Consider the following 27,960-nt stretch of genomic DNA (forward strand, 5'->3'; position numbering starts at 1 on the left):
TAATTGTGTAACAAATTGGTAATGAACTTGAAATAATTCAGCTTCCCTTTCCAGAAAAGGTGATGTTAACTGGATTTATGGAAATGGTAATCAAATGCACTCAATGAGTAATGGAAATACTCAGGCTTTCTATGCACTGGTATTTTGACCCATCAGATAATTTTTCAGTTTAATAACTCTGTTCCAGCGATAAAATAATGAAGTTTTAGAACTCTCATTCATTTTGCTCAACAGTGGAAAACATCTACTGGAACATCATGTAGTCTGGAGCTGAATTTCATTGCTTTTAAAAAAAAAAATGTTTTTGAAGTTCTCACAATTTAGGAACCTAACTGTAAGCCTTCTCTAATCATGATCTCTGCAAATGTTAATTCCGAGCTTAATCTAAGAAATTGGTAAGATGGCGAAATCTTATGTCAGTCCAGAATATGAAGAAGGCAGTAAGCTACAGCAATAGAACAAGGGGACACAGTCTCAAGTTGTGCCAGGGTAGGTATAGGCTGGATGTTAGGAGGAAGTTCTTCACAGAGAGAGTGATTTCCCATTGGAATGGGCTGCCCAGGGAGGTGGTGGAGGCACCGTCCCTGGGGGTCTTCAAGAAAAGCCTGGCTGAGGCACTTAGTGCCATGGTCTAGTTGACTGGATAGGGCTGGGTGCTAGGTTGGACTGGATGATCTTGGAGGTCTCTTCCAACCTGGTTGATTCTATGATACCTTGGCCTTTAATTTCTTCATTAGTTTAAGATCCAAGGACCTACAGGTTTCTCTTGGTAGAAAAAAAACAAACAAACAAACCAAAACAAACAAAACTTTTTAAAAACTTTTGCTCTGCCAAAAAAATAAAAGCCCAGAGATTTGCAGACATAATAAAATTTATTTAAATTCCATGCATTAAGGTAGCTACAAGTGTTGTCATATGAAACTGAAGGACAATAACTTCTTCTGTCCATACAATGTAGCTGTAAGTGAAATGAATGGGAATTCCACAGTTACAAAGAAACAAACAAAACAAAACAAAAAAACCCCAAAGAGGTAAATCTGTTTGTTTTGAGTTATTGGTGAGTTCTGTAAACTTCTGGGGGAATAAATGGGCTTGCCACATTTGTACAACTGAAAATGTTTAGTCTGAGACATTTTGAAGAAGCTCTGAAGACCCCTTTTGATACTTAGTACTAATACTCCTGGAAATGGGGGAAAAGAAAAATCCATTAGCCTTCACCCTAATTGTTAGAATGAGGATAGCAGTTGTAGACTGTCCACTTCCAAAGTGCAGCTAAATAGGGTTTTATTACACAGCTCCTTCACGTTGTACTGAGTAAGCTTGATTTTGAACCAGTTTTGCTTTAATTTCTCAAGAGAAACTTCACTGGTCCACATAAGCCTACATTGGTTTTGATATGCAAAAATTGACAGACTGTGCTTGATTCTGACCCTCCCCCATTTCATTCAGTATGTGCAAACTCTTAGGGATTTAAATAGTCTCTCTCCCTCTCAGTTCTGACTGATCTTTAAAACAGCAAGGATTATCTGGCCCTCTAAATTAAAGACAGGGTGAACTGAGTAACTTCTGTAACTGGCACTTTATAATTGGCCCAGTTCTCCCACAAAACGCAGCTCATATAAATACTAACAGGCACTATTGCCACAAGTTCTCTTTCATTTTTGCAAGTTTCACTGATTTCCTGGTTGTTAGCATCTTCTGCTGTTAAGAATTTAATAATGCTGACTTTTTATAAAGACACAATATGCAGAGTCCTAGCCTTCCAGATTGACTTACTGTCTAGTAATGGTGTTAAATCAACCTAAGTCTGCTGAAGATATTAACAAATGTAAAGCTAATGAAGGTGCCACATTTGCATGAATGGTTTGTTGGTGGTCTGGGTTTGTTTTTTTTAATTTTAAGAATGCAATAAAAAAAGGGAAGGGGCAAACCTAATTGTTTTATTACAAACTTGGTTGAGAGCCCAATTGCCTCATTAAAACTGTGTGTGCTGGGAGGCCTAGGAGTTTAGAAAAGTCCAAGTAACCAAATGTCCCGGTTACTGGGAGTTAAAAAGCGAATGCAACTGCGTTACATCTGGATAAAAAACGTTATTCAAAAGCAATTCCAATACCGAAAAGATTTCAAATTGAATAGTTTATTAACATGGTAGTCATCTTTGTAACATGTGCACACACACTCGCACACTCTGAATGATCTGCCTGGAAAAATGAGGTCTTAATAGATATGCTGGGGGGAAATTAAACATTAAAAATCCCTTAGATTTTCATAATTATAGGCAATTATGTCCACATCACTTACAAAGCTATTGCCGAATCTTTCCAAGGAAGCAGAATTTGGGAGGAAAAAAAATTTTTTGGGGGGAAAATTCAACAGTGGCATAGCAGAGCTCTCAATATGAGAAAGCTGACATAATGTGGACCTTTGCTGTGAATTTTGTCTTTGCAAAATATGGGGAGAAGTTTATCAATGGGCAGAAAATAAGAAGGCGGTGTGAAGTAGGCTTTTGCAGAGTCGATTTTCCTCACAGTATTGTGCGGGGGTCATTGAGAAAAATGCTTAGTCCTTCTCTGGAACCAGTTTCAGAACTTTTCCAATTGCAATGGTCTTACCTAAACCAAGGAGAAAAACAGAAGAGTTACACTTGTGAAAAAAAATGTGTAAATCTCTAAGCAGGTGAAAATTTTTCCCCTGAAACACAGGCTCTTGAAGAGCATTAGAATTAATCCAGGGAATTAATTGTTGCATTGCAGAATGAAAGTACCAGTGTATTTTAAAAGCATAATAAAAATCTTTAAAACAGTAAAATTGAACAAAATTCTCACAGTAAAGAATACATTGTGAATCATGGGGACCCTGCTCTATATTCATCTAAGGACAAAGCAAGGCAGAATCGTTCTATCAGATCTGTTTACTGCTTTTCAAAGAGAATTTTTAGAAATACGTTCCACAAATCCACAGATTTTACCAGGGCAAGCAGGAGTTAAAGCCCAGCATACAACCTCTCTTTCTGGAGAGAAAGGATGGCATTCATACTGTAGCTGGACATCGCAGGACTCACTAAGAAAACAGTGCTGGTAGTTTCTCAAATTCAACCTTTTGTTTCCCAATGCATCTTATTCCCCTGAGGTAAAACACACTTTTACCAGCAAGAGCTCTACTCCATTAACTACTTGCTTAGATTTACTTTTATATTGTTACCCAGACTGTGAAGTCCAATAGATCACTCTGATGCCTCATTGCTATGCATGGTCTCCTATTGCAGATAACTATTTTTTTAGCAGTTAGCTGCTGTCAATCAGTCTTACCCTCATCTCTTAAGGTAAAGCGACCCATCTGAGGGAAATCTTTGAATGTCTCAAGGCAGATAGTTCCTGCTGTCCTTAAACGGGCAATGCATACTTGATCTTGTTTCACAAAACGGGGCCGTGTCTTGCTCTTTTCTCCTGTTTTTTTGTCTACCAAGCAGATTAAGGCCTGTATTAGAAACAAAACAAAACGGCAGCTGAGGTTGATGAAATTTTCTTGGTGAACAAAACTGATGTGGTCTTAGACATAAACAATCCAACCCTTCTAAGATTTATTGCACTAGAGTCAATCATGACTTACCACACTTTTCAGAAGGCTTATGCTAATGGTTTAAGTAATTTTTGGTTGTGTTACAGTACGGACAGAAGATTCCAGTCAAGAGTGAAGCACTGATGCATTACTTGCTCTGCAATGTATGTCACAACACAGCTCCTCACCCCAACAAGACTGTCTACATCTGCATCACTACTTACTGTTATCTCAACTTCTTCAATACAGGTATGGATGTGCAGCACAGCGTTATAACCTGGGCAGATAATGGATTTGTGCTCAATTATCACTATCTGCAAAACAATTAAAAAATAAGTGTTTTTTCCTCATTTCCGTTATAGAAGAACAGAGAATAATCAAATGCAGAACTGTATTAAAACATAGATAACAATAAACAAACAAAAAAAATTCCACAGAATCACAGAATGTTAAGGGGCTCCAAAGAGCATCCAGTCCAACTCCCCCTGCCAGAGCAGGATCACCCATACCAAATCACACAGGTCTTGAATATCTCCAGAGGGGGAGACTCCACAACCACCATGGGCAGCCTGTTCCAGTGCTCTGTCACCCTCACTGAAAAAATTCCTCCTCATGTTTACATGAAACTTTCTATGCCTCAACTCCCACCCATTGCCCCTTGTTTTGTCATTGGGCATCACTGAGCAGAGTCTGACTCTAGGCACTTGCCCTTTACATATTTATAAACCTTAATGAATTATTTTCTGAAGGAAAAAAACCCAAACAATTAAGTTGTTTATGATATGAAAGTAAAATAATGTAAGAATTGGCCTGGTGAGACTTTGTTTTCATGATTACAGGCATCTAAATTTTAGTGGAACTTTTTAGTGAAGAATCAAAACCTCAAGTTAATGTCAGAGTATTTGGCATGTATGTTACTGTCACTTTAGAGATATGATAATGAGTAAGAAATCTGAACTGAAATGTCAAATTACTGAAGTTTAGATTTCATGAAACACAAGCAAAACATTGTGATGCATTTCCCCCACCTGTAAAGCAACCAAATGTTAGTTATTCTACCTGGGCATCAAAAGTGCGTCCGGAATGACACAGGTTGTTGGGATCACAGAGAATAAATCCTGGAAGTATCTCTTCCTCTTCAATTCCCTTCAGTCTGATCTTTAGATTTTCACCTGGGGCTACTGAATCAGTTTCTACATCATCAGAAAGGATTCCAAGAACTTCCACATTGTGCTTAAAGAAAGCAAAAATGCAGTTTTCTACCGTGAATATTTTAGTACCAAAAAAATTATAATGCAACAGGATTTTAGTAAGTAATTCCATTACAGTTTAAATTCATTTAGTTGTGCAAGCTTAAAAGCATTTAAAATACTTGAGTGAGTAGTTACTAATATCTAAAATAGCATACTTATATTAAAACTTGTTATTAATTACACACTCTGTATTCAATGGAAAGCAAATTCAAGAAATATCTACTCAATGTATTTCTCAAAGTGAAATGAGTTTTAAAGTAGCAGAGGTGAGATAAAATGGATGCATATTATCTGAAAGAAAGAAAAAGCCACGTTGTTGTATTGAGATGTTACATTCAAAATGTAACATCCTGAATATTAACACAATCCAGGAAAACCTAGAATCCTGAAGTCCTACAAGATCTCCTGGAGAAGATGATAAAAATACCAAAAGTATATTAATGAACTCTCTCCAAACTAGCAGCAAAATGCATTTCCTAATGTTCCTAGATGTAATCTCTCTTCTGATTTTCACATCTTCACACAGTTCTAGACATCAACAGAAAAAAAAAATATTGGGAGGACTGAGAAGTTAAAGAAATTGAGAAATAACTCCACCTTTCTGACTGCCTGAAGTTTCAGTACAATCCTCATTAACTGTCAAAGTAGTAATAATAAAAGAGTGTGTCATCCAAAGCAGCATCTATATACTGGTGATAAATTCTGTAAAACCAGTTGCACATTATTAATTTCTCCTAGTCAACCCTGATATTATGTCTGGGTGACAGATGCATCTTAAGCTGTTCTGTAACAAGCCACTGTCTGTTAAGTGTCTTTAAAAACTGAAAAGCTGATCCAAAACTGTTTTGGTTTCGGTTTCAGCAGCTCTTGTAAAAAGGTGACACAGAAGTAAATCTAATTAAGATATTTTGATTAGGAAATGTCAGCTTTCAAAAATCTGTAGCTTTATTGTACATCTAACTATCCAAACACTGTCTGGCAAACTACCTCAGCCTGCAGAACTGTAAAGTGTGTCAGCTTCAAGCAAGGTGACTTGAAGAGGTAAGGAGGACAATACTTTCAGGCCCGTTCTGTAAAAAAGTAGTGGAAGCAAACTCTACTGTTACCCAAGTACACTATTCTCATCCACTGCCTTTCCCCAGTTGTGTTTTCACATCCTTCTTTTTTGCACTATCACGTTGTTCAGGAGAGCATGACAATTACAAATACTGATCTTCCAGTATGGAACAGCTACCTACCTGCAAAACCAGCCTATTCTTAATGAAAGCAAACTGTAGGTCTTAACTGGATCACACTGTGCATTGTGTTCATCCTTTACATCTTTCCTTTCCTGTTTGTTTAGGGAAGGGGTAAAAAGCCCTAACCAACAAACCCACAATAAAAAGGGGAAAAAAGAAGGGAAGTTTTGAGTAATTTTAACCTATGGCAAGAATAAAATTTTGTGGGCCAACCATAAAAACACAAAGTAAAACAGTTTAAATAAGCTTCAATGATTTATAACCTTGCAATTGAGTTTACTCTGGAGACACAACCCGAGTTCTGAACACTAAGGATATAAACTATACATGCACCTGGGAACATCGCTTGTCTAAAACATGAAAGCTCAGTTGTGTTCAGCTGAGAAACTTCCCTGACCTTAAGTGAGGAGAATCTTTAAGAATCAAGCTCTAAAAAAAAAAACAAGAGAAGAGTATTAAGTATCTAAACTTTACCATACCTTGTTTGGCATCATCACAAGCTGTTGTCCTTTGCAAATAGAGCCTGACTCCAGCTTCCCAAGGACCACAGTGCCCATATCCTTCACAAAAAGGAGTTATTACATAACAGTGAGCAACACTTCTCCAAAGGGTCTGTTCTATTTATAATACAACCCTAAGTATAATTACTTAGTTACTTAGCACTGCTATGATTAATATTTTGGAAACTTCTAATGAGAGATTACAGATTAATGGTCTCATATAATACAAAAATGACTTACTTCCAACCTCAGTTCTACAGTTGGAAACGTAGACATATCAAAGATAAGAAAAAGAGCTTCTAAAAATACAGCAGATTCTCCATTTGCTGCTTTTAGAAAACAGACAATTTATACCTTTTCAAAGCTATTATTTTAATTTGTACCTTATATTTATCCACTATTGGCAGCCTGATTGGTCCATCAACTGAGCGGTTGAAGTTTGGCAAATTATCCAGGTATGGAATAAATGGTAATCCACTAAAAGAACAGAAGGAATTTATTTCAGTTTTGAGAGCACCTTTCTATTTAAAAAATACGCAGAATGACTAAATGCAGTCCAACAAAAGGCACGACTTTCATTCTGTCATCACTAAGATCAGTGACTTCTAAGACAGTTAAATCTATCATAACATCCCATCATTAATGTTCACCCTATCCTAGCTGACATGTTAATAACCCAGGAAGCACAGGTAGCTTAATTTACATTACAGGCACATTTCAGACAAAGTAATTATTCCTACAAGACTCTTGCCAGATGCATAACATGCTTTGGAAATACAAAACCGTAAGCAAAGCCCAAACCTGATTTGCATTAGTATGTTTTAACTGCCATGAACATGACATGCAGTGAGAGAGATCACTAATTAGAATACATATTTCAAGCAAACTGTTCACGTTAAACAATTACTCAGTCTTGCAACAACTGCAGCATTGCTGGAAAAAATCAAGAGCTAGTACAGCACTCAAACTCAAAGCCTAAGAACACTTCTAATACCATTACACGGTCTGCTAACTTAAAAGCACTTGCTAACTGCAGAAGATTCATTTGGCTTATTGCATGGCTGTGTTCTTGTTGTCCTGATTGAATTTCAAGCACTTTGCAGACCACAGGTACCACATACCATGCTCTGCTTCTTCCTAGCTTCACTCTAAAATTCACTTTCATTGAAATACAGAAAACATTCAAATTGTTCAATGTAAGATACCTACATATACCAAGGACAGAATTCCGACTGTTCTTTAAGGTTTGCACCAGTCAGTCCTGAGCATGGCATGAAATGGATATCCTTTTTGGGATTGAAGCCAACTTTCTTCAAAAATGGCACCAGTTTCTCTTTACATTCCTCATATCTATTAAAATGACAAGCAGATCAAGTTAAGTTTCAATTATTCCAGCATGACATAATACCGTGCTTTAAAAATCAACAAAACCCACAGGCATTTCATTTTCATCAATTAAGTCATTCTGTGAGCAGCAAGCAAACCAAATAAAGCTGTGGCCTATTCACATCTTCAACACACTCTTCCAGCACAACTTGCTATTGTTTATTCCCCACCACTCCTCTGCTCCACAAAGCATCATGTTTCCTCTGTAGACCTCAATTATTGGTCTGGGTAAGTAGCAGCATGTATCTGTATCTGCTTTTAAGACCAAGCAGACAGCTACTGAGATCGAGCTGCTGCAGACTTTTGCTTCATTCAATCTTGGTCTCCTCCAATCTCCTAAGTAATTTCTTAAGACTTAATGCTATTTACTTCTATCACACTTCTTCCTCTGATTCATCTGAATTCCATACCGTCAGAACATTGGGGCTTCCCACAAAAACTTTCATGATCCTTGATGGCACAGCAAGTTCTCTGATAATTCTTATTATAGTGTGGGAGAAAACTATCCCATCACTACACAAGTATCTCTAGGGCAGGACTCTACTTTTTATCATCCTGCTTGAAGAGGTGAGAAGAAAGCTGTGACAGAATCCATAAATTAAAACTCATATGAGCATTATGGCAGAAAAGGATAACTTAATCTTTTTATTAGTTACTTAAATATTACACAGACTTCCCAGTTATTTTTATCCACCCTGTATCACTGTAAGATTACCTCCCCTTGTCTCACAAATCCCTTTAATATGCTATCAGCTTATTCAGTTCAGCCATGATAGAAGAAAAACTCTAAATAATACAAGGTGGACATGAAGTGAACAGAGTAAAAACTGTTCTCACCAAATCCAAGCTAGGAGTTTTGCAGAAACATGGCCAAGCAATCAAGAATCTGGCAAACTGAACTACTGAAAACAAAGTAACTTCTTTTTAGGTTAAGTATAAAGATTCCAAGTTAGCAATTAAACTATGTTAGAATGCACAGATCTGTTCAGTATGGCTGCACAGGACCAAAGAGTTGAAAGTGAATGTTTTGAAGTAGCGTAGAACTCCAGTCTTAGTTGGTAGGTGCTGTCCTAGGCACTGTGCTTAATCATAGAATCAACCAGGCTGGAAGAGACCTCCAAGATCATCCAGTCCAACCTAGCACCCAGCCCTAGCCAATCAACTAGACCATGGCACTAAATGCCTCACCCAGGCTTTTCTTGAACACCTCCAGGGATGGTGACTCCACCACCTCCCCGGGCAGCCCATTCCAATGCCAATCACTCTCTCTGCCAACAACTTCCTCCTAACATCCAGCCTATACTTCCCCCAGCACAACTTGAGACTGTGTCCCCTAGTTCTGTTACTGGCTGTCTGGGAGAAGAGAACCCTAACCTGGCTCCAGCATCCCTTCAGGTAGTTGTAGACAGCAATGAGGTTACCCCTGAGCCTCCTCTTCTCCAGGCTAAACAACCCCAGCTCCCTCAGCCTCTCCTGACAGGGTTTGTATTCTAGGCCCCGTTTATCCTGTAGTTTTCAAAATCTGTCTGCCATTGTTTCATCAAAAATGGGATGCAAACCAATTTTTATCTTCAAAATTACTTCAAAACAACTCTTTTTTTATCTGTATCTTTTAATGAAGATTTTTTTTTAATATATTAAACTCACCTTTCATTACTCCAGTTTACAGTAGGATCATCCATTTTATTAATAAGAACTATTAAATGCTTTACACCTGCTGTTTTTGCTAACATGGCATGTTCCCTTGTTTGTCCACCTTTCTCAAATCCAGTTTCAAACTCTCCTTTTCTTGCAGAAATAACCTAATTAGAAACACACATTTTAATAAAAGTTCTATAATTCTCTCAACAGAACAATCAATGGGTAATACTCATTTATGCACAAGCAACTTTGGGTAGCCAAAGCCAATAAAAGCTTTCAAAATCCACTGGCATAACCTCTATTTTACCCATTAGTTTCTGCACTGACAAAAATAGCATGAGACTTCTGAACAATTTTGAGAAGCTGTTAAGTTACTCCAAACCCACTCAACTTGGTACACTTAAGATTTGAAAATTCTGCCCACTTGCTGTAGCTAATCAAAAGGCTAAATGAGCAAACAAAGCCCAAAAAAGCTTAATTCCACAGTATATCTAAAAAGAATCTGATTTGGTCTTACCAGCACAGCAAGATCAGCTTGAGAAGCCCCACCAATCATATTTGGAACAAAGCTCTTATGTCCAGGAGCATCTAGGATAGTGAAGTGTTTCTTCTCAGTTTCAAAATAGGCACGACCCACTTCTACTGTTTTACCTTTGTCTCTTTCTTCTTGGTTTGTGTCTAAGGCCCATGAAAGGTACCTAAAAAAAACCCAAACCAAATGTTTTATTTTTGTATCGATTTCTACTAAATTTATATATTACAATTTGTTCATTATAAAATGCCCTTTATTCTGCTCAGCTGTTCTAAGCAGCTCACTATTACTGAACTTAAGCACTTCCAAGATCAATTGTGATGTTTTACTGAACGTGTTGTGAGCTTCAGTGCCCAGAGCTCACTCTCCCTCACTAAAACCTGATTTTTAGTTACTGTGTTCTCTATGTATGATGTAACCTCAAGTACTTTGAGCATTGTTTCAGTATGAAAACCACCTCTGGATCAAATATAAAACAATTCCTCTTTCTCAACAAAATTAACTAAAAATAAGTTCTGATTTGCACATATTTGTATTATGAAAACTATTACCACTAATTCTTGGCTTATTGAACAGAGGTTGGCTTTATCCACCCTGTCTTTAACACTTGGATTAAATAATTAGGATGGGACAACAGTAGATATTTTATCCTATTAGCCACTGACAAACCTAGATCTAAGTTAGAAAGAACTGTTTTTTTAAAAATTCTTTAGCTCCTTCAGGTTTTGTGAAAATTGGTGAAAGGAGAAACAAAAAAATACACTGATCACGAAAAACAGTAGTAAATTAACTAGCTTAAGACATCAATATTTTCCCACTATTATCATCAGTTAATAAAAATCTTTGGCTTGTCTTTTCTATCAACTGATAATGTCTGAAGAGACACTGCTAACTCAGCTGCTACTGATCAAGGAGTCATCATCAGGGACTATTAAACACAAAAACGTCCTTTCCAGCTCAAAAGGCTCCTGAGTCAAAGAAAGCACTAAACTTGGGAATTATGGATATATAATCACGGATTTCCCCAAGCAGTAGCTGTTTGGCACTAATCATGGACTAGGTTACATGCTAGGTGGCGTTAGGCTTGTACTATTTGCATGCTCCTCTGGCCTGTGTTTCTGGAAGATTTTAGTCAATCAGAGAGTCAGGTTTTACTCAGCTAACAAGATTCAAGCAGGAATTTGTGTGTGGTAGCTGGATGGGAAGTTCTTTTTGCAGAGTATTTTTTAGGGAAAGGAGCATTTCTGACTGAAATGTCTACTGTGCGTTACAGTACAGAATTTTGAATTGCAGAGTACAACTGCTCAAGTTTCAGAACTCTCAACAGATGTGAGCTAAAAAAGTTTCCCGTTTTCATCATTGCACAAAGAAAAAAAGTACACTATTATCTTTAGTAAGTTCTTACCATGTTTCTCTGTTTTTTTCTTTAGCTTCTCTTTCGTATTTTTCAAGTGTTCTTTTGTCAACCATTCCTGTCAAATACCTAAGAAGGTGGAGGACACAGGAAGAGGAGAGAAAACAAAGTGCAGTTTTACATAAGCAAAAACACAGCTCCAAATGTTTAAATACTTATACAATCCCTACAAACTATTTTGAAAGGCTGTAATAGCCTGATCTGAGCAGCAGTGGAATTTTTATCTCCCCAGAAAGCCACAGCATTATCTGATATGTAAAAGTACACCAGTACAACTTCAGCAGAAGTATGAGGAACAGGATTTTTTTAAGCCTAATTATAAAATGTTCTGCAGAAGAAGGTTTGGAAAAGGAATTTCACTCTGTTAAGTCAATGTCTGAGACTAACCCAGTATTTCAAAATTAAGTAAAAACTGTGATGGGTGAAATTTTCACCACCACCACCCCCTTTTCTGAAATATATCTAAAAAAATGTTTTCATTTACAACAAAGAAACTGATACTTTGAGATCTTTTAGTTATAAAAAGCATCAAGTAGTGTACAGTTTTATTATATTAGAACTTCTGTATTTCTGCTTTGTCTTCTAATAACAATCTACTAATAACAATCCAATAGCAATTTATTTAATCTATATAGAAAATTAATGCCAACAGTAAAAAAGGGTTAATGACAAAGTTGGTACAATCACCCTATTTCCCTCCCTTACAACAAAGGGATACTCTGCAAAAATGAAAGACCACAGAAAGCTTTAGGAACATAACACATTGGTAAAGTGTTAAGAATAGCTATCTCCATGTACAAGGAGAATACTCAGACATCAGATGATGAAATGCTAACTCACTCTAGTAGCAACTACAAGGTTAAATGTAGCATGACAATTCCAACATTCCAGTTTGGTCAAAACAAAACAAGATCAAAATACCAAGACAAAGGCCTCCCACTTTTGGTGAGAATATTATTTTAAAATCACAGAAATCCTTTGCATCAGCAGGATGGCATTTATTCCTTCATGTGCTGCCTTCCATTCCTTGGTTCCCCAAACTGTAAGATCTAGCTGCATTTATTTACTTCTGTCTCATTAACATATTGTAGTCTCTAGATACTGTTTATAAAATAGACTTACAAGATTAATTATTATCATTTCAAAATTTGAAACCAAATTATGCCTGACAATGATAGTACCAGGAAATAAGGTTATTCAATCTTTGGGTTTTTTTAATCTTCACCAAACCCACAAAGTTTAACAAAGGGTATAAGCAGTTTCATATAGCATTTTAAAAGGTCAGTCATGCTCTAAGAAAGGGATTCAGGGTTTTTAACTGAATAATGTAAGCTCTTTCAGAGTTGTTTCCATGAAGTGAAACTTCTGTAGCAGTATCATCAGATCTGCTGGAATTAAGAAATTCTGAAGACAGTTAAGTAACTAAATTAACAAGAAGAGTAATATTCTATTTAAGAAATATTAACCTAGGCTTATTAAATTCATAAATACTACTAGCTGTACTTAATATTTTTAATTCACAAGAAAACCATCAAATCTAAAAACTGTTTAAGAGTTTCCTTACATTATTTGTCCTCCAATAGTTGATTTGCCAGCATCTAAAAAAAAAACCAAGCCAAAACAAAATCAACAAATAATCACCGACAGGAAGAAGAAAAGTTATGGAAAAGTTAATCTAATTTACTTTCAAAAATGTGTATTTTAATTGTTTTTCAACCATCTATCAGCTCCCCTGGCTTCCATAATAATTCACTGTTAAGTAGATTACACTAACTTTTGAAGTCTGTTTTCATACATGTAAACTTGGCATCATCCACAAAAAAAACCCACCTCAACAAGCAGTGATCCAGAACAAGTGTGGGTTAAGAGTGTAGGAAGTCCTCTCTCTCTGCTTTCTTTCTCCCTTGTTCCTAACATCTGTGGGCTGCTCTTTAATATTGGGATGTACCTCTACCTACTGCCTCAAGAACAGGTGAGAGACTATTCAAAATAAATTTACTGTAGAACTTACGATTCGCTAATTCTTCTGTACTTTTGACATCATTTAAGATTTTTCTGAAGCCTGCTGAAACTATTCAACTGGGAAATTTTGCTGTAAAGGCTTCTTTTAACCATCAAATTACACTTACCTGTTGTTTATAGCTCTACAATTTTTAATACTTTAAATAATGTGTTTCGAATTTCATAACGATAAGAACCCTCCAAAAATATTTAAAACAAACAGAAGAACACTGCTTTCAGATTTTGTTCATAAAGATAGATGTGTCATCTAGGCACTCAACAGAGCAGGTACCTGAGAACTCATGAACACACACACTACTGCATGCAAGAGAACGTGGGTACTCTACCCTGGGCGCTCCAGCCCTGAAAGACTTTTAAGTCTTCTGATTTCTACAGAGCAGCTTGATTAAATACTTCTACTAACCTGTAGACATGGTGAATATATACATCCCTACATAGAGTGGGGTTAATTCTGAATCCTTTTGAGTTCTAGATAACACACAACACAAAGACCCAGTTATTTCACATTCAGTTGCAACTTACCTACATGCCCAATGAATACTACATTTACATGCTCTTTTTTAGGAGCACCTGGTGGTGCTACAACAGATTTCGGTTTTGGTATTTCTTCCTCCTCTTCCATCATTTCCTGAGTGCTTTCTTCAGAAGGGCCTGCATCCCCTGTGGGACCACCTCCTAGCTCTGCTTCACTTGTTTCTTCTTTGTGGTCCCATGACTCTTCTGGGGACATCTCTGTCTCTCCATTTTCCACTAAAAAATAAGCAGTTAGATATATTCAAATCAATAATGAAATTAAAATCACTGACTATGGAGAAAAGCTCTGGCCCCAAAGATGCAATCAAAAGACTACAACTTTCCATTCTGTTAATGTCTTCCTCCACAGAAGTGGGCAATTGCTGCTTGGTTTTGAAATTACTACTACTGAGAGCTTTCAAATTGTGTGCTGACAGAAAACTACAATTCACAAGGATTAAGAGACTTTTGTTTTAACATGGCAAGAACTCTACAAAGGAAAAAAATCTGAAGATCCACTCAAACCATAATGCCAGCCTAAATCCACAGATACACACTACCATTTGATTAGAAAGGAGAGGAATAGTGCTTTAAAGTTCTCTCCAACACCATACAAACACAAGGAGACTTCCACTTTCTGATTGCTCATATTAAAATACATGAAAGTGATTAACAATTGATTTCATGTATATGAATGGGACTATTTTGTACTATGAAATTATTTTCACATAAGGCACTGATGTTTTTTCACTGTCCAAGTAATCAAACTGCACCTTTCAATGATTTCTTTCCTAATCAAAGTAAAGACACAATGAAAACTAGTAAGGACCAAAAATGCAAAGGCTCAATAAGGTATTCTTCTATTTTGTTTTGCAATGATTCAGCAAAAGCATTGCAACAGTATTTTATAGTACTATCACAGTGAAATGGAACAATTCTCATCTTACCAACTGATTCTGAAATTTCCATATTAACAGCAGCATTTGAACCTGGGGGTGGGGAAAAAAGAAAAGATAAAAGGAACTATTAAGGACATATTTATCATGACAATATCAAGAGCAAAGAAAAACTGAATTAGTAAAAGGATCGTTCAGATGTTTGGGCACTTGCCAATGCTGCTTAATATACAGATTCAATTTCAATGATTCTGCTTCACGTAAGCTTTATGACCTTCAATAAACCACTTGGTCTTTATGTGCCGTACTTGACTGGCTGTAAAATTGTAAATAACCACAGATAACAACACTGCCTTACAATAGAATTATGGGGATAAGGAGAACCAAGGTTGGAAAATGTTCACAGGGATTTTTTAAAAGGAGCTTCTTTGCAATATTTCTGAAATTGCATTTTACAGAGCTGTGTTGCACACAGCCAGAACATAAACACAATTACCTTCACAAGAGGCTGTCTGCTCCTCTGGAGATGTCTCTATAGGTGCACCTGTGGGGAAAAAATTTAACTTCTAAAATACACTGAGGTAACCAATATCCACAGTTAGGCATATCCCTTCCCCCCATTGCAATAAATATATTTAAGGAAAAAAAAACCAAACAAAACAAACAACCAACCACCACAAACTCCTCCTCCCAAAACTGCACTAAGTATAGCCTCCAAGCACAAATACTTCTAAGGAGCAGTACCTAAAAGTTGTGGATACATCTGTTCTAAAAACAGCGCAAATATTTTTCCCCACAGGTAAAGACCCTTTAAAACTTTAAGTATTAAGTAATTTTTATATACACTGTATTCTACCTGCCTACCTTCTTTGGCCATGGTGGTTATTTCATGTGTTGGCCTCTAACTGCTATTTAAAAATGTCAAACTCTGTTCCACTGTAGCCTAAGTAACAATGTGTGTATGGTGCCGTAACTGCAGAGAAAGATTCTGCCAGCATCAGCTTATAGCATACCTACAATGCTATTGTACCTCAATTTCACATAAACATTGAATAGAAACAAGCTGTTAAGAACAAATTCTGTAGTTATTTGTATTCAGAGATAATTAACTCATTCATATGTCTGGTAAGTTTGCAAGTTCTTAAGCGTGATGATACATTTGCATTGCTATCGACATCACAGGAACCTCTGGAGATCCTTGAGTCCAACCCTCCTGTCAGAGCAGGACTCTATAATCTATTGTAGGTCACGCAGGAATGCATCCAGACAGGTCTTGAAAGGCTCCAGAGAAGCCTGTTCCAGTGCTCTGTGATCCTTAAAGTAAAGAAGTTCTTCCTCAAGTTGAGGTGGAACTTCCTGTGCTGTAGTTTAAATCCATTTCCTCTTGTCCTATCACAGGGCACAAGTGAGAAGATGCTGTCCCTTCCTTCGTGACACTCAACCTCAAGTATTTATATACATTTATTAGATTGCCTCTCAAGTCTTCTCTTCTCCAGACTAAGAGGCCAATCTTGGCAGTCATGTGCAAATCAAAGCCAGAAGTATGTTTTTTGGATAGATCACTCAAGCTTCTCATGCATTAAACCATGCCACTAACCTATATGCAGAGCTACAACGAATTACTAAACCTACTAAGAGTGATACATTCTGATTAACAGTTAAACCACATGATGTTTCAGAACATTATTCCACATGACCAAGAGGCCTTCTATAATTATCCCTAAAACCTTAACCTAATTTTTTCTTAGTAGAAATTCAACTTCACGATTCTTTGAAGCAAAGCCATCACCTTATTTATTTTCAGCCATACACCAAATGCATACCCTCTGTTTAGCTGTACTCCAGCTCTCCTTCAATCCTATTATGAAAACACAGATCTTACAGCATTACTTGCTCTATATGCATAATGGGACCTGAAGATGAAACAAAATCCCCTCAAAAGAACAAAAACTTACAGAGAAGGACCCAATTCTAAGCCTCTTTGCTTTCATGCTGTTTGCGTATTTGCTGCAGACTTCTATAAAGTGGAGCAGTGCTGCAAAAGCTGGAAGAGGGCCAGAGGACAAAGCTTGCAGGCAGGGTGAATGTGGGTCACAGCACAACACCCAATGACCAGCAGCAAACAGTGGAGGGGCACAGAAACAGAGAAAAGGAAACTATTCTGAGCCAGGTTTTCTATGCTCCTGCGTTATGTCTTACATGACCTGCACTCTACTGTCCCAAAACCACAGGAACAAAACTCTTAGAGAATGATTTAATGCAGTAAGTAAACACATAATGGTAGAATACCTTCAGATTCCTTGTAAGGAATTATATATTCCATCTGAGAGCTGGAGAGACTCAAATCATCCTGTTCATGAGCATGGTAAGTAGTGGCACAGAACCTAAAGCCTCCATTTTGAAACGTATCAGAAGACTGCTGGCTATTTCACACATAGTATGGTTGGGATGCATAAATATATTAATTACAAGATCATTTCAACAAGCTTTCAATTTCACATCTGTCCATAATGAAATGTTATTAAACGGACTTGCCTCAAAACAGAAGCTCTGCAAGTGGCTGAAGAGCAATTAAGTCAACCAACAGCATTCATAATAAACTTAGCTTTACTTTCTGGTCTGTGATACAGCAGGCACACAAACAGAAAAGAGAAGTATCTTCACAAGTAAGAGAGGAAGGTAGGAAACTCTTAACCTAAAAAGGTCCATCTGTTAAATTTTGAATGAGTCTAGCACACAGAAGAGTGAGTTTGTGTACAGATCTGAAATAGTACTAATGCCACCCAATCAAGGGGCAACAGATACCCAGTCATGACCACAGCCCCTTAATAAATTCTGGTCACTTTGGTACATAAAGGGCAGACCTATTTGGAGGTGGACATTGAATTGTAAGAAACATACACAGTTTCTTCAAAGCAGAAGAAGAATACAAGCTGCAAAAGAACTGCTCTCTAAATAATTTCACTGTAAAGAAAAAAGTAAAACCCAAAGAATCCTAATTTCAAAAGGAATAGACTTTAAGTGATAAAGTAATTGTTTACTTCTGATATACAATTTCAGGTTATGTCAAGTTATTTCAGGTACTGGTACACTGCAAACGAATATCCAATAGAAAAGTTTCACTTTGAGGGGAGGTATTTTGCTCTGTGTTGAAGTGAACAGCTTGCCTGAAGTATGCCTTTAAGACAACCAATTGAAAACATGGATGCAACACTCCTGCTCCTTGGACCACTGGGTTGCTGCATTTTGCTTTCCATCATGTTTTCTCTCCTTTCAGCCTCAGTGCATGTGTAACTATTGAAGCTCCATGAAGAGAGATTATCTGACTGAAAACTGAATCCTACAGCTTTTGGGTAGATCAGCAATCTGAAGCAACTCATCATCCAGGTAGAAAAGCAGTACTAATGCCAGGGCAGAAAGGGTAGGAAGGCACTCTCAACAGTTCAGGGAAAAGCACTTCTTCATCTTTTACATTTCACTTCTGAAACATCTAGAGAACCTCTGCACCACATAAAAATGAGATGACAATTCTGAATCTCACTAACATAGGCTTACCACCTAGGGCTTAATATTGCATTAGTACATGAGAAGAAATCCAAACTCCACACTGTCCCTGTGGAAAAATGTTTGGAAACATCCAGTGAACTAAAGTAACCTTAATTTTGGCCATGAGATGAAGACAGTAATTGTAGCCAAATATCTTTAAAGATGAGGGGAACTAAGAAAGGTTCTAATAGTCCTTGCAACTTAACCTGATCTCTGCAAAAGAGAGAAGATAAGCAGTTTTTCATTTTGAGTTTTCTGGAAGTCAAGAAAGCGATTAACATTTACACAGCTTAATGCTTAGTGTAAAAACATCACAAACAGAAAATCCAACACAAATCAGAAAAATCTGTTCAGCTTGAAAATTCTAGATCCTCGTGTGTAAAAATCACTGAGAAGAATCCTGTCATAAGAGGGATTCAAAATTAGTTCTTATGAAATTTGGTTTTAAAGCCAGAGTGTGTCTTAAATGATTCCAGATCTCTAAGATCCACATGTGATGAACAACTTGATTTTACACACTATATCTCTCATCACACCAGAAGTGAAGAACTCTTGTTGCAACCTTATTCATTGCACTGCACAAGGTGAGCAGCTTATCTTTTAGTCCTTCTGAACATCAGGGCCCCAGGACATCTTTCTGGAATATCTCTTGCCAACACCAAAGGCAAAAATGGATACAGAAGCTGTATTTATCTACTGGTAGATTATCAGACAAGGACATTATGTAACTCAGACACTTGTCTGAAATAAGGTAATTAAAAAAACCCAAACAACCAACAAACAAAACTGCACACTCCCAATACAAAATCCAAAATAGCACAACTTTTCAAACATGGTAGTGGGTCTCTAAAACACAGCTAATGTCTGAAAGCAGTGCCAAAAGCATCCACTCTGCCCATCTTACTCACGTGACTTTCTACTATAGCTGCTGAACTTGTTGCATGTTACATTAGATTTTGTACTTGCATTTTTGTTGTACAATAACCAAAGCTGCACAGCCAGAATGAATTGAAAAGTTACTGCTGAACCTCTGAAAATATCACAGTATCATCAGGGTTGGAAGAGACCTCACAGATCATCAAGTCCAACCCTTTACCACAGAGATCAAGGCTAGACCATGGCACCAAGTGCCAAGTCCAACCTTGCCTTGAACTGCCCCAGGGACGGCGACTCCACCACCTCCCCGGGCAGCCCATTCCAGTGTCCAATGACTCTCTCAGTGAAGAACATTGTTTAAGAAGACAGATTATTTAGAACCAGGAACCTCAAAGCCCTGAACAGTTTAGAATGCTTCTACAGAAACAATATCAAATTGCTTTACAATGACATTCGTGGTGGAATGAAACAAGATTTTCATTTATAGAATAGGTATGGCTGCTAAATTGGGATTCAGGGTTAGAAGAGTTGAAGTTAAAATACAGTACTAAAGACAAACTCAAGTGCCAAACAGTAATGACACCTCCAGTCTTTACGTAAATGGCAGGAAGCTGAGGAGTGTCTCCACACAAGACGACACCACTTCAGTGGTTGACTGCTCACTCCTCAGCAGCAGTTACCTGAGCCATACTGTGAGTGCCTCCACAGAACTGATCAGCAGCAGCACTCAGAGCTCCTAACCTGCTTCCCTGCAGGAGTGATGAGACAGTACTGGTACCTCACAGAGGTAGACTGTGAGGTTAGCAAAACTGTTTGCGCAACACAAGCCAGAGATTAGGCGGAAAAAGGAAAGAAGGAAAAAAATGAAATTAGGTACACTCAGCTTGAAAAATGTGTTAAGTACAAAACAGTCTGTGCAGCGAGTTTGTTGCTGCTCCTCCAATGTAAACATCAAGTTACTTCTCAGCAACTTCAGTAGGACAAGGGAGGTTATTCTCCTCCTGTACTCAGCACTGGTCAGGCCACACCTTGAGTACTGTGTCTAGTTCTAGGCCCCTCAATTCAAGAGAGATGTTGAGATACTGGAACGTGTCCACAGAAGGGCGACAAAGATGGTGAGGGGCCTGGCATACAGCCCTGTGAAGAGAGGCTGAGAGAGCTGGGGTTGTTTAGCCTGGGGGAGACTCAGGGGTGATCTCATAGCTGTCTGCAACTACCTGAAGGGAGGCCGTATCTAGGTGGGGGTTGGTCTCTTCTGCCAGGCAAGCAGCAACAGAACAAGGAGACACAGTCTCAAGTTGTGCCGGGGGGAGGTACAGGTGGATGTTAGGAGGAAGTTCTTCGCAGAGAGAGTGATTGGCACTGGAATGGGCTGCCCAGGGATGTGGTGGAGTCGCCGTCCCTGGAGGTGTTCAAGAAAAGACTGGATGAGGCACTTAGTGCCAAGGTCTAGTTGACAGGTTGGACTGGATGATCTCGGAGGTCTCTTCCAACCTGTTTGATTCCATGATTCTATGAACTCCAGGAAGGGTGAGGAGTGAAGAAATGCATGACACCTTTTTGCATGTGTGATCCAAACACCTGAGTTCAGTATACACTTATACACAATAATCAAATAGTTTCAACAGTTTTTATGAATTACATAATAGCTGTTTGCCCCTACCCTTTAAAAAAAAAAGGCATAAAGAGAATTAGAGAAAGAAAAATGTCTGAGTCAAAGAGAGCATGAGAATCAAAATCTAATAACAAAAAAGATTCTTAATCAACCAAAATCCACAAAAAATACTTTCAGCACAAGAGCTGAAGTATTTCATATTCAGTATTTTAAAGTACACCCAAATAAAAGGTTTTCAGGAGATCACTGTAAGGCAGTTATTTTCAAAGTTAGCTTAAATCCAAAATTATCTTTCTGTCTCTGCACCACTTCATAGTCTATGCCCAAGCTTCACCAGCATACACAGAGATGGATGCCCAGTTTTGAAACACACCAGTGTAAGAGCAGCTTCAAGAGTTTTAGGATGACTTTGTAAAATTGACAAAAAAAGTTATCACTTGCTTTGTATGAATAAGATTTTACTACTTGCTATTTTTCCTTCCACAGCAGGAACACAACTTAAATTTATCTTATCTAAAACTAATATGCCTCTTCACAACTAATCTAAGAAAGCTTATGGGGACTTTCAGGGAATATAATCAAAACCCCCTTTCTTTAAGGACAAGTATTTGTACTCGGTTAATAACTTGATTTTTGAGAGAGATAAGAGAAAACAAGCTCTGTATTAGAACAGGTAAGCATTCCACATTCTAAGAAAGATCTCACTAGGAATAGACCCACTAGGAACAGAGATTAAAACAAACCCACAAAAACAAACCTAAGCACCCCACGGATACTTTGGTAGGTTATGCTCTCAGGATGGTAACATTTACAGGCAAAAGAACAAAATTTACACTACTGTTATAAAGGACAAATAATAAAGCATTACCTGTCCTAAACTAATGTCTCTCCTGAAATTCAGTCAGTGTTATTTTCATACAGACATTTGAAAACACACTGATCCAACTTCTACCACTTTATTCCTTCATAACACAAAAACCAGCTGCTTCTCTTGCTTGTGTGTCTCTCCTCACAAAACAGGAGAGAAATCCAAAATTCTGAGAGCTGTAAAATCAGTCTGCCAATAGAAACCAAGAATTATCCCAAATAATTTTTGTGTTCATTCTGACAGAGATTGAGTTTTAGGCTAATATCATGCCTTCAAATACATTAAATGAGTAGCTGAAACCAGGGTGCTAAACACATGGTCAGCAGACTGCATGTAGACTCCAGGACAGTTTTCTAGTCCAGTCAGCTCCCAGCAGTCTGTCTTTTACTGGAGTCATGCAAAGGCCACAAGCATGATGAATTATTCTAACAGGCGCAACACAATCCCGGCTACCTTCCTGGGGACGGTTCAGATGCAGACAAAGGACATCTGTGTAATACATTGGCACCTTGACTGCATCACACAGATATATTATATCTGATCATCTGGCGAGTCAGTGCCAAGACATACAGCCTTTTTCTGCACTGACTGCTTTAAAAGAGGTCGTGCAGCTCAGCTGTCTAAAGAAGATGATAGAGAAGAACACTGCTCTAGACATCCAAGTGATGACTCAAATCAAGATTTTTTGGACAAGAATTTATACCATATATTGGCATTCACAAAATGACACCTAACTTGCTGCAATGTAACCATGGCATATTTACCATTATAAAGTATTAACCAAGTATTGTCTTAACTTTACCAGCTGACAAGTATTAGTATTAGCATTACCACCACTCTACTTCTGAGAAAATCATCAGCATAATGAATATTCAAATGTTGACATGAGTAAATGATAAAACCCTTTAATATAACAGCTTCTTGAACTGTGTATTACTGATTTTAGACAAACTGCACTTAGCAAGTTTGTATGCAAAGTGAACTCTCAAGATTTGAATTGTTGAAGAGTCTTAAAATACAGTCTATAGAGAATGGTGTAAAATCAGATGGCTGGTTTAGAGGAACACAACGATACAGGTAACTCAATTTCTGGAAATTATAGGCTTCAGAACTGAAGAAGACATTGAAGCTCCTTCTGTTTCTGAGTGGGGTGGTAGGGTGTATATGTGTGAAATATTTGGGTGTCACAACCAGTTACAAAGCCAATAAAAATAAGGACAGGGAAACCCACAAACACAGAGGCTATAACCATTTTATTTACAGCATTTGAAAGCTGAAGATGTCCAGCTGCTTGAATGTAACTAATTCAAGTGACTACTATAGTAGAGTGAAGAAATCCAAAGGGCACTGATTAATCTAGATGTCACTCAGCTGAAGACTGTAAGGTGCAGGTTGTCTATGCTGTAGTTAATGAATTTGCTCAGTTATTAAGTGAAGCAGTAGCACTACCACCACCAAAAGCATAAAGACTATCTTTCCTTACATTAGGTGCTATGTGTCACAACACACTTCTTGTTCTTGTTACTTTGTACTAATGACACTGTTTTGCTTTGTTGGTTTTTTTTCCAGCACACTCACTGCATACTTCAAAGCACTGAACAAGTTAGGCCGAATGGGATCTCAGAAAGTTATCTACTTCTATCTCCTGCTCCAAACAGTCAAAAGCAAATACTCAAAAATTACTTCTAAAATGAAGGCAAACTAACATAAAATATAGTAAGGACCACACAGAAAGCTTATCAATTTTACCAAGATTCCTTTGAATATGAGAACTATGCAAAACCTGAACCACAAAAATGCAAGTTAGTGCTGCATTTGCAGAACTTTTTTATTTCTCATACCTGAGATCCAAGCAAAACCTAGACAGTAAAAACCTTATTTATCAATCCATGACAGGAGGGAAGGTTTTAACTATTCCCTAACATCTCCATACCACATCTTGGCATGGAAACAAATAAAAAGCCCTCCAAATGCAATTACAATTTTATATAAGCTTCCGAAATTAATAAATCATACTATAAAAGTAAGTTGCAGATGCTACAGAGCAGTGAAGTTGCACTTGTGGTTAAGAATGATCAGAGGCCCTAACACTAATCTACTGCCATTTCACCATCACACCTTCCCTTATTTAATTTCATTAGTTCAGCAACTTCAATCTACAGTAAATTTCCTTAGAAGCACAACTTGTTCATTACATACTTGACATGCTCACTGGATGGAACTGCGGTACAGCAATGTCTGTAGCAGACAGTCAACTCATCCCTATTTCACATTTCTTCCAAAAAAATTCAACAAGATTTTATGCAAATAACTTTGACAGACAGTCTGATAAAAGCAAGTTCTTGCAGCTAAATTTGGAACATATTGGTTTTAATCTGTTCCTTAGGTTCAAAAATTTAAACAACATATGCGTTTTGCATATAAATCAAATGATAATTTAATTCCAAGCTAATTCTGAAACTATCTGCAAGCAAAAACTATTTTAGTGGCAAGCATTGGTCACATCTCCCTAGTACACAATTTGCAATCAAGAGAAAGCACACATAAATCAGAGTTAGAGTAAACTGCTTGGAATGTGGATCTCAGAAGCTTCAAAAACTTCCCAATTTTATAAAGTTAACATCTTGTTCCCTAAATGGTTTCTGTGAGCATTATTTAAGTCCTCTAAACATCAGTGAAAGGAATTTTATACAAATTATTAAACTCACATTGTTGTGCATAAAAGGGAACATTATTACACACTACAGCCATACAGGGGGGATCAGTTCCTGACCCACAACATCCTTGGATTACTGTGGAATTATGACTTGAACATCACCAAGAGAAAGATCCAAGAAGAAAAGCATTACTAAAAACTTTAGGCCATTTATGTCCTCCAATGGACACCCAGTTTTTCAGACTCTTCCTAAGAGTCATGAATAATTTAGATACTTCCCAATAAAAAACAGTATTTGTACAGCTGTCAGAGACAATAAGGTTTTTTTCCTACCTATGTAATGAAAAATGAGTGGCATGAACACTTAATTCCCTACGGGAGCAAAAGCAAACTGGGTTGCTGAATAGTAACCTATTCAGCATCATTGCCTAATCACATGTTCTGACTTATTTCCTGAGCAAGCTCCACCTAGTTCTTCTAGCCAGGAGAGTAGTTGTCACCTTATTTGAACATCTGCAAGGACAAGACTGTTAATTACTTTCTGTAACCCAGTACATCAGACCTGGAAAAGTACATAACAAGTATGGTATTTCACTTCAAAAAGGAACTGCTTAATCTTAGAGACAGCCAAGTTAATTACAGAAATTTGAAATTCTAAACCTTAAAGATCACATAAAAGGAAGGCAAATTCATGCCAGGCAGATTATAGCACTATGTAGGAAACGTACACAGCAGCTAAGATGGAAAGAAAAGGTATCCTGTTCATTCCAGATGACCAGGAAGTTTTCAGGCATCTCTGGTCACTGGAAAGGCAAAGTTCATCTACAGGCCTCAGAAGCAGCTAAAGAAGAGCATGAATAAATAAATGTAATGAGCAGGTGAAGAAATGCAGTTGAAATCCTAAACATTAAAAAAAACCAAAACAAAACCATATAGGAAGTCTTAAAAGAAATCTTACAAAACCAACCAGGGAGAAAAATCAAAGTTACTCTAAGAAGATATAAAACCCCAAGGAAGTTTTCAGTTTCAGTGTTGATTATATAGTTTAAAAGAACCCAACACTTGAGAGTTACATTGCAGTGGCCCAAAAAAACACACTAGACTGAATTTTCAAAGGTGCACTGCATGTTCAGCACAGCCTCAAGCTATCTACTCTATGTTTACACCTGTGAACCTTAAGATATAGATTTACCCTTAAGAGAATGCAAGTTTGGTCCTGGCTTCTTGGAAGTATATTTTTTATACACTTATATACTTTCTGCATAGCACATAAGCAACATTTCCATATAAAAAATAAAGAACAGCTGTAGAGAGCAATACCTGATATTCGCTCTAACAGAGAGACAAAAAAAAAAAGAGCTAATATTCTGAGATTAAAATTGTCAAACTTCATATATGAAAGTTACAGATTGCAACTGTTGACACCTGGTAACTTTAGATAGTAGGGAGAAAAGGATTAATTAATGTATTAAATCAAAATGCAATACCTAATAAACCACCATCAACAGGAAATTGTGACAATTACAAGCAGTCACTTCAGAGGAATTTAATTACTGGAATCAATATCTGAAATACTTGTTTCATACTGTAGTAACAGGGATATACAACATTATAGAACAAAACAAGGTGTTAAACTATCATACACATATACCAGGCCTCAAACTCCTTAGCTGAAGGACTGCCATTAAAATACTGCCGCCGTTAGCTAGCATGTTTGACATTTGCAAGGACCCTCGGTTTGGAGCTCCCCTTTAAAGTGGCTCCCCTTTAATTTCCCATTTGCAAAGTAAATCTAGTATAAACACCGGTTGCTTACACAAAGACCCTTTGAAATTAAAAGCAGGGTAAATTTCAAGTTATTCCACTGACCAAGGCCAACGAGCCAAACCTCCTTCCCCTACTAATCACTTATCAGCGCTGAATTAGAAAAAAACAAAACCAAACACACGACTTGATGACCTTCAAAAAGACAGTTAAGCTCCATCCAAACCACTGGTGACTGAAGCAACACCGCTCTCCCCAGCGACACCGCATTTATTACCACCCAAATCTCCGACAACTTCTCTAGTGCTTCAGGAGAAAGAGCTACGTGGTTTCCTCTCGCCATGAGCGACCCTTGGCGAGTAAAGGTACCAGAGAAACGTAAAACGGATCCACAAAGAGCCAGACCACACCATACGCTGCTGCTGCTGCTGGAACAAAACCTGCACCGCGGCTTGGCCTCCCACAGCACACCCCGCAGAGCCCCCACCAGCCCAGGCGTACTACAGCGGCCTGCAGACCACCTCCCAAGCTTCCTACGAACTCTCTGGGCTGCACCAGATGCCGCAACCTGCTTCGCTACAACATCCCATGGCTCCACTCCGGCCAGACCGTTGCCTTACGCCCCTTCTCCCACCTGCCTCTCCTGCGCAAGGCTTCCCCTCGGCGGCACCCCCATGCACTCCTACCTTCACCTCACGCTGGCGAGACCCTTCTGCCGTTGGGGCTCAAGGCCCCAAGTACCGGGCCGAGTCACTCACACACTCCGCCGGCAGGTGGTCTCTTGGACCACCCTAGCCCAGCTGCCCTTCGCCACTGTTCCGGAGCTGCCGCCCAAGACGCCGCCCGCATCCCGTAAGCCTGATCCACTAGGTCGCCGAGCTGCCGGCCGCGTCCCGGTCCAGCCCACTCCACTCCCCTGCTCGCCCGCCGGCGGCTCTCCGTGCTGCGCTTCAGCCCCGCGTGGCCCGTCTCCTCCTCCTCCTCCTCCTCCTCCGCGGAGGCCCAGCAACCCTCGCCCCGGGTGCCTCCGCAGCACGGCCCCGCGCCCTTCCAACATGGCCCCCATCCCTCCGCCCTCAGCGCCCACCCGCCGGCTAGCCCCGTCCCGGCGCGGCAGTTACCGGGGGGCGGCGGCAGGCCTGGCGGGGGAGAAGGTGGCGGCAGGCCGGGAGCCGGGCCCCCTCTCAGGAAGGACGGCACGAACTCGGCGGCGTGGACGTTGGGCACGAAGGGCTTGGCGTTGACGTTCAGCTGCCGGCTGAAAGCCGCCCCGAGCAGCTCCTGCTGGGCCTCGGCCTCCGCGGCCGGCGGGGCGGACCCCGAGCCAGCGCCGCTGCCCGGCTCGATGTCTGCCTGATCCCAGCAGTCGGGAGCCGAGTCGCTGCTGCTCCCGCTGCCGCTCCCGTTCGCCTCCATTTTGTGGCTGGCCCACAAGCCTCTGCGGTCCCGAAACGTCTCCCAGCGTCCGGGGTAAGGGGGAAGCCGGCGGCGGCACCGACTCAGCACTCGCTTCGGCGATTCCGCGTGTACTCCACCGCCCCGACGCGAGCGCACTGTGGCCTCCCGGAGCTCCCGTGCGGCCTCCCCGCAGCTTTCCCTGCCGCCATTTTAGTAGTTTGTAGGTCCCCGGGGCCTCAGCCTACAGCACGGCCAGTCTGCACGTCGGAACTACCATGCCCATC

General features: G+C 39.0%; 1 protein-coding gene across 2 annotated transcripts; it reads right to left on the bottom strand.

Moving 5' to 3' along the window:
- Positions 1–853: 853 nt before the first annotated feature.
- GSPT1 (G1 to S phase transition 1) lies at positions 854–27,860 on the bottom strand. Of its 2 annotated transcripts, none has more exons than XM_064152961.1 (15): positions 27,400–27,860; positions 15,450–15,497; positions 15,005–15,046; positions 14,067–14,294; positions 13,087–13,120; positions 11,514–11,591; positions 10,094–10,274; positions 9,583–9,737; positions 7,759–7,899; positions 6,933–7,026; positions 6,529–6,609; positions 4,618–4,791; positions 3,783–3,872; positions 3,309–3,477; positions 854–2,612 (listed from the first exon to the last, which is right to left on the bottom strand). In XM_064152961.1, the coding sequence occupies exons 1-15, from the start codon at positions 27,692–27,694 to the stop codon at positions 2,560–2,562; spliced, it is 1,863 nt and encodes a 620-aa protein (XP_064009031.1). In that variant the 5' UTR covers positions 27,695–27,860; the 3' UTR covers positions 854–2,559. The 2 variants fall into 2 exon arrangements, with proteins under 2 accessions (XP_064009031.1, XP_064009032.1); XM_064152962.1 differs by lacking the exon at positions 27,400–27,860 and adding an exon at positions 26,965–27,111.
- Between the last annotated feature and the right edge of the window lie 100 nt (positions 27,861–27,960).

The sequence above is a fragment of the Pogoniulus pusillus genome, chromosome 13 (genome assembly GCF_015220805.1).
Source record: "Pogoniulus pusillus isolate bPogPus1 chromosome 13, bPogPus1.pri, whole genome shotgun sequence".
NCBI lineage: Eukaryota > Metazoa > Chordata > Aves > Piciformes > Lybiidae > Pogoniulus > Pogoniulus pusillus.

Bases quoted from the DNA above. Each gene is read 5' to 3' on its own strand.
- GSPT1 (XM_064152961.1), bottom strand. From the start codon at position 27,694: ATGGAGGCGAACGGGAGCGGCAGCGGGAGCAGCAGCGACTCGGCTCCC. The intron at 7,027-7,758 runs GTAGGTATCTTA...CTGTTCTTTTAG, and splicing joins GAATTCTGTCCTTGGTATAT to TGGATTACCATTTATTCCAT. The intron at 4,792-6,528 runs GTATGGTAAAGT...GCTTTCTTTAAG, and splicing joins TTGTGATGATGCCAAACAAG to CACAATGTGGAAGTTCTTGG.